The following is a 7,527-nucleotide window of genomic DNA, read 5'->3' as shown; positions in this document are numbered from 1 at the left end:
TGGAAAGATCCTTTACCCAGGTAACACATAACACTGATAATGGTGATGGTTTCTTTATGCTGAATTGTGCATCTGTGGTTGCTTTTTTAATAAACCGAACACCACCCTGCTGCAGTCTGTTTTGACAATTGTTGCAAAGAGGAAGAACTCTACAAAATGCTTTATGGATATTTTGAATTTGTTCCCTTTATGGCTGAGGTTTCTGCTGATGATTCTTCAGCTGGTCTTCTAAATAATGATAAAACCACAGAGCCTGCAAGACTGATGAAGCCAAAAGGGTTGTAACATAAAGGCTTAATTTACTGATGGCAATATGGGCTTTGCAGCTGTAATATGTTATTACTTTTAAGTGTACTTGCAAATTGTATGGTTGCTGATGTTTTGGATTTTGATAGTTCTTTTTAAAAAGACACAAGTTCTTCTTTTTAAAAAATATGCTTAAACTTTTAAGTTTTATACCCTCTTTTCTGGAAAAAGACTTGTAGTCGTGGTGTGGTGGTTCCCCCTGAGGTCTGCCTGGGTGGTGTGTACCTGGGTGAATGAACACTATCAATAAAGCAAAGCTTGCGCAAAATGGTAGCTCATGATCAAAGCTATGCCCTGGGATCTTGGCAAATTAAAACTCATCTCACAGTGTCCTTTACTGCCACTTGACAAGGGGATGGAGCTGATCAACTCCTGGGTCAGCAGCATGTCTCCTCTGTCCCTGCCTGGAACCAGCCTGAGGTGGCCATTACCTCTTCCACTGTGCTGTTCTGGGGTGAGTACATGTGTTTCTGGGTGGAAATGGTTACCCTTGTGAAAAACGCCAATCACTTGGTTTTTAAAAATTTCAAAAGTTTAATAATAATAAAATGGTTATAAAAATAGTAATACAAATAGATTAATAAAGTTTAGAGTTAGGACAATTACAAGACAATAAAAGGCAAAGAATTGCAGATGTCCGGGTGCTCTCAGACACTAAGTTGCGAAAAGCATGACTTGTGAACAAAGGAATCACCCTTAAACCAATACACTTGTTGCATATTTATACTTCCTTCATGGTTATGCATACATTCTATTTAAAACAAGAACTCTGTCTGTTGTATGTCAACTGTTTCCTTTAATCTCCATGGCATCTTCAAGTCTGAGCAAGGCTGAAGAAATTAGCTTTTTCTGATAAGAAAACCATAAATTCCTCTCCTTTGGAAGATTTAGGTGTTCCTCGAACCGAGTATCTCATTCCTAAAAAAACACTTCCCCCACATACATAGTCTCTATTTTAACATTATGTTGGAACTGTTATAAATGAAAATTTGTCCAGCCAAATTAATATGAAAAAAATAAAATATTTATTTTGCAATCAAATTCTATCTAGCCAGCCACAAGGAAAGAACAGAGCTGAGCCCGGGGTTGGCCCTGGGTGTGCAACAAAGAGGTCAGCCTCAACAGAGGTTTTCTTCTATGCCCACACACTTCCATCCTGGCACAAGCGGTTTTTATAGGGAAAATTCCGCCCGAGGCCAAGATTTCGGCAGTCAGTCTTTTCTTCCATTCAAAGTCCATAGGTTAATAAGATTTTCTTTTTTGGTGATGAAGAAGAACAATTCAGTGTCCAGAGTTGCTGAATCCCTTGATGAAATTTATGGGAACGCTGCATTCACATGTATCTGCCCGAAGATTTCCATGATATCCATCTCGGGTCATTCATGCAATGATCAGCGCCTGGGGTCCCCCGCATCTCTCCTGGCCGAGCCACATCCTTTTACGTGTAAATCGGGTTTCAACATACACCAGGTTTCGCCTGCGAGGGTGGGGGGGAGTCCTAATACAAACGTGTATACTCCAACAAATATTCAATATCACATATATCATACCAGAAATGGCGCGAGTTATATCTACAACACATAACAGAACCTAAAACTATATTTAACACACTACTTAAGAGAATTAATACAGCATAGCTTTCTAACATTACACATATAATACTAACTGCGATATTTGCGAAAAAGACAATCATAAAATATGAATTTTTCACACCCTTGACCTCTGCCAGGAAGATCCTGAGGGAAACCGAAGTGGCCTGAGTGAAGCGTGGCACCATGACAGTTCTGTGACTTCGCTGCACCTCCGCAAAGTGCCTGGAGAGCAGGCTGGGGGGTTTCTCTTTGTTTTTGACTCCAAATCCCGTCAGCTGAGATTGTCTTTTTTTTTTACCTCAGGCAGGAGACCGTCTGATCTCCTACTTCTCTATGCACGAAATATTTTTTTAAAGTTCCTCCCTCGCGGAGCGCAGCCTCAGAAGCGGGAGAGCGGGATCGCCTGGGGCTGATGGCAGCGGACGCTCCATTCCCTCCTCCTCCGTCCCCCTTAATGTCCCTGCTCCTCCGTCTCCCTTGTCCCGGAGCGAGGAGCCGGACCACCCGGGACACGCCGACTTCTCGGGCACTTCCTTCGCCTCCGCGCACCCGCGGGCCGGGCCGGCGGGAGGCGGGAGCGGCGCGCGCCCCGCCCCGCCGCGCTGAGGGCCGTGAGGGGCCGGCGGCGGGAGGCTCGGGCCCGGCCGGGGCTGTCCCGGCCCTGCCCCGGTCCCTGCCCCGGGGATCCCCGCCCCGGGTTTCTCGGCGGGAAGACGGCGTCCCGCCACCCGTCCCTCCTCCTCCTTCTGCTGCGGAAGAGCCCGGCTGGCACGTTTGCGGCCGGCGGTGGAGGGGAGGCCGGCGCGCTCTGTGGAGGTGGGTGAAGGGAAGCGGGCTGAGGGACATCGCCCCCTGTCCCTGCTCCGTGCTGCTGGGCAAAGCACATCGGGGGAATGTTGTACCTTCTGGCGGCAGTTTTCCAACAAACTTTCTCTTTCGTTTTCCCCTCCCTCAAGGTACGATGCCGCCCAAAGGTCCCGGCAAAGGCAAGCTGCCAATCCCGCTCCCTAAAGACATGATCCTGAAAGACACCGAAGGAAAAACCTGGAGGCTGGGCAGTCAGATCGGTCAGGGAGGATTTGGCCTGATCTATTTAGGTAAAATACTGGTAATAATTGAGAGGGTGACTTGTAAATTGCTTTGTAACTTCCTGATATGGAAGAGGCAGTAACTTTAATAATTGTGGTTTACGTGCTGATGGTGATCCTTGTTCAAATGTGGTTTTCTGATCTGTTGTTCCTGCTCCATTCCTGCTCATGTGCAAACTGTTCTCCATGGCCTGTCCAGCTCATTTTGCTGGATACTAAAGCGATTTTCTATGGATCTTGGGTGAAGCAGCCAAGGTGCCTCTGTGTCAAAGCACTGCCAGGTGATGCTTTTCAAAGTGAAAGTGCTTTTCTTAGCCAGGGTTTTGGCCTTATGCCAGCCAGCCTAATGCTCTGTAGCCCTCTTTCAGTTTCAGGTTATTGGAAGTGTTCTTTTCTGCCCAAGAATAAATTAGTTTTTTTCCAGGAAATGAAACTGTAACAATACTTAGCTGGGTGCTGCCTCTGAATTCACATCTTTTCAGCAGAGGTGGAAATGGTGTATTTGCTCTGGCCTAGATAAGTTTCTGTGATTCCTTCAGAAGAAGCCACTGCATTTCAGTCAGTTTGTGCTCTGTGAGGAGTGAATAGTTCTGAAAGGCAGTTTGTAAAGCATTCTGGGTCACTGCAGAGGGTGTAATGTATGTTACTGTTGCTGGTCTCTGTGAAAGGGCAAATCCTGTGTTCAAGGCAACAAGGTCTCTGTGGAAGGGCAATCCTGTCTTATGAGCTTGGCTGGTTTGGTTTTTCTTTTTTTTTTCATGGCAGCATATAGAAACTAGTTCACAGTGTCTGTTTGGAACTAAGCTGAGCTTGTATGGAGCAGTGAAGAATCACCTAGAAGCCATTTACTGCATTGTCCCTGAAGCCTAACATATCTTTTTCGAGTTACAGTAATACTAACTCTATTTGGAATATTAAGGCTTAAAACTTAATAAGCAAGTCACTCCTATACACAAACCAGCTTCCTTTTATGTTGAAATCAGCTACACATACAGTAGCAATACATCCAAGAGGTTCCTGTAGTGAAGTTTTTGGTTTGGTTTCCTCTGGAATTTCTATAGTTCACACTATTCCTCACTGTTCTGCAGACAGAACCAGTGGGAATATCAGGGGTTTCAACTAACAGAGGAGATACAGAGTTATCAATCAAATGGTAGGGCACTTGTTAGAGTGTTTTTTTTTTTTTTCCTTTTGGTATATCTTGTTACCTTGTTATAACCACCTTTGAAGCATTAGTTGGTTACATTTGAGAGGTGCTGCGAGTTGGGCACATGAGAGATGTTGCCATGAGAAAATGGACCCTTAGCATGAGCTAAGAAGTAAAGATGTCTCTGGGTACTTCCTTTCCAGGATAAAGGACAGGAAGATGTGAACCTGCAGAAGTCTCCCACAGACAGAAGGGTATGAGGGAACTGGGGATGCAGTACAGAAAGCAAGTTTGTGGTGGGTGTAGCTCTCTGTAGGACCAGTAATGTTGTGTTCCTGAAACACTCAGAATATGGCTCTGTCATTTCCAGCTGCAGCCAAATCTCACGGGACCTTGAGGGTGGTTTAGCACGTGGGATTCAGACAGTTCCATGCAGATTGGAGTTTTCTGCCTGATCACAGAGCCCACCAAGGTGATTTCTTATATTGAGGTGGCTGTTGCAGTTTGGCTTCCACTGAACTGAGGTGGAGAGCAGTCAGTGAATTAGAATGAGAATCAGGGACTCTTGGTATTACTGTTCTCTGTTTTTTTGTAAGTAACAGCATGGCTGAGGAAATGCAGCTGCCACTTTTGTAATGAATGGTATTTTGTTTTCATTTAATCCCTTCTTTCAGGAGGAACAGTGAATGCTACCTGCAACACTGCACTGAAGGCTCAGTTCTCTTTGTAGCTCATCAGTTAAAGAGAAAATGGACATCTATCCCTAAATATTGGCACTGAAACTTTCTCTTTTTTGTCCACCTCTTGATCTCTGAGGTCTTTATATTGAAGTTTACCAGTCAGCAGCTTCTTGGGGCTTCTTGGACAAAATTCAGCTGTCTTTGAGAACCAGGGGGAGTGAAGTAGATGACAAGTTTTTGTGATTAAGATGCAGGTACTTGAAGACACCCCCTTTTCTCTGTGCTGTTCAGACATGATTTTTTGAGCATCTAGAGCAAGGTGTGAGACAACCACTAACTTTCAGAGAAGAAGCTGTAGAGAGGTGGGAGACAGGAGGTTCAATTGCCTGCAAGGTATGAAGAGCACAGCCCTTTTATGAAAGAAAAGGTTAACTTTGCCAGCTATACCTTTTAATAAGTGTTTTTACAGTAGCAGTGAAAAGATTTTGATGTGGTTGTTATAGCTTAATTTCCCATTAAGGGTATTACATATTCCATTAATCTATAACAATGTTCTTGAGAAATTTTACAGTATCTCTGCAAAACCTATTTACTAGGGGTGCATTTTGTGCAAGAAGGTTCTGTTCACTAAATCAAAGGTGCTGAAAGCCGTTTGCTGACTCTGGGTCCTAGTATGCAAATGTAGGGCTTTGGAACTTCTAGTTGTGTACATGGAAGTTACCATGATCTTCAGGTTCTGCTCTGCCTCACAATTGCTTTCCCTTGTTTTCTGATTATTCTTACTCTTTCCAGTCTGTTCCAAGTTGTTGTATTCCTGGTGCTGATTTGCTCTCAGGTAGAGCTGTTACCCCTTTGATAAGGGGAGCAGAGTGAAGAACACTGTGGAGGGCTGTGAACATTGGTGGTCTTATGACTGCTTTGGAGAGCAGTGGAAAATGAACCAAGAGCTGAGGAGCCTTACATTCTCTCATTTATCTCTCTGATCACAGCCAGTAATTAACACTAATCTTTATATAAATCATTCTCTAGTCCTGCTGCAAGCACTCTATTAATGCACAATTTGGACTGAAAATTTAAATGCAGAAAGGTCACACAATGTTTTCTTAAGATTCCTCTGTCATGTGAAGCCTGCTGCATCCAATGCTACCTACTTGCAGGCTTCTTTCTCATGGAAATGGATGGTTCTGAAAAATATAAATTTTTTTTTTAATTTATGTACAAATGTTTCTTAGATGCACTTATTGCATTGTAAATGTGTTTTAATTTTATGAAGCTCAGAAAAATAAGTATTGATAATGTTATCATTGAATTGTACCCTGCTTGGAGATCAATACAGCCAGTGCACTCTCCTTTCCTTTTGAGGTTTTTTCTCATGTTTTCAAGGAGGAGGGAAAGAATTTCTTCCTAAGCAGTAAACAGTGATTAAATGTGTGAATATGGTCTTTCAATACTAGCAGTACAGTGAGCCCTGCTACTGGTGGAGGTAAGAAGGAGGTCTGGTAGGGTCTGTTCTTTTAAGCTTGGGTCATGGTGCAGTCTAACTGCTGATATTATGGAAATGAGGCTGAGGTGTGAAACAGAGTTTGTTTCTGTTTCAGACTAATTTCCATAGATAAATTGCATAGTTGTGAGTGGGGATACATCAATGCAAGAGAAGAGAAGCATCGATGGAAGCACATGTGGTCCTATTGTTCATTCCTTGGTTTGCTTGGGAAGCTGCTTTAGCAATTGCCTCTGGAGAAACAAAGTCCTTCAGTAATTGCCTAAATTAAAATAATGCAGCAAATGAATTAAAAATGCAGTAAAAATATACCAAAGATAAATTCAGCATGGTTTTTATTAGCTCAATAGAAGGACGATCATAATGGCAAAGCCCTGTAATTAAAGGCACTATCAGGTAACTCAGGTTAGGGATGGATTTTTCTCAACTTCAAGATGTTAAAATACCTGCAGATGTGAACCTTAGTGTGAAAATAAATTTGTTAGTAGACAAACACCACTTCAGGAAGGGTCTTTGTGTCTAGTCACTAATATTAAACTGTACAAATAGAGATACTGCAAGCGCCCAGTTTGTAGGCAAACTAAATCATAAACTTAGGATGATTTTGCTACTTAGAGGCTACTTAGGGCTGACTGACCTGCACCATCTCTCAAAGAGAAAATATTCCTTAACCATTACTAGTTCTTGCTGGTGAGTGCTTCCTCTGGAATCTGCCCCCTTTCTTTTTCTTTTTAATTCCCCTGTAAGCTAAGAGTCCTAACTTGGAATGTGTAACTCATTTTTGCACAGTAATCAAAGTCTGTTACAAAGCCTGCGGAGGTCATTGCTGTTACACTGTAGTGTTCTGCCTCATCATGTGTTGGGGATTCTTCTTCCACATGCTGAGTAATGCTGGGAGGTCAGTGGAGCAGTTCTGATTGATTGAATTTATTTAGTATTTACTTTCGGTGGGGAATGTAGGAGAAGCTTTGGAGGACAGCTAAGGTACCTGTTGCCTCACAGAGTGCACTCCTTCAGTTGTCTTTGGCACCTGTACCCTGTTGAAACTGGCATTCTATCTTCTGAGTGGGCACCATGTCAGACCAGCAGATGGGCTGCAGCAGAACCTTGCCAGAAAACAGTTTGTGCTTCAAGTTTTAAATATTAGAGGCCTGGACTCCCATCTGAGAGTGCTGTAAGAGCAGGCCATACAAAGCTTTTCTGCCTGGGGTTA

At 43.3% G+C, this 7,527-nt stretch overlaps 1 protein-coding gene across 4 annotated transcripts in view; it reads left to right on the top strand.

The window, feature by feature from the left end:
• The first annotated feature begins 2,504 nt into the window (after positions 1-2,504).
• Positions 2,505-7,527, top strand: part of VRK2 (VRK serine/threonine kinase 2) — a 39,285-nt gene continuing 34,262 nt past the window's right edge. For all 4 annotated transcript variants that reach the window (XM_021527514.3, XM_021527509.2, XM_021527513.2 and 1 more), the window contains exons 1-2: positions 2,505-2,714; positions 2,855-2,995. In XM_021527514.3, the coding sequence (XP_021383189.1) occupies positions 2,860-2,995 (136 nt within the window). In that variant the 5' untranslated portion in view covers positions 2,505-2,714; positions 2,855-2,859. The remainder of the gene's footprint in view (positions 2,715-2,854; positions 2,996-7,527) is intronic.

This window comes from Lonchura striata, chromosome 3, assembly GCF_046129695.1.
Source record: "Lonchura striata isolate bLonStr1 chromosome 3, bLonStr1.mat, whole genome shotgun sequence".
In the NCBI taxonomy this organism is placed as follows: domain Eukaryota; kingdom Metazoa; phylum Chordata; class Aves; order Passeriformes; family Estrildidae; genus Lonchura; species Lonchura striata.
Note: the sequence above shows the minus strand (reverse complement) of the source record. Positions and strands in the feature narration are given on the sequence as shown.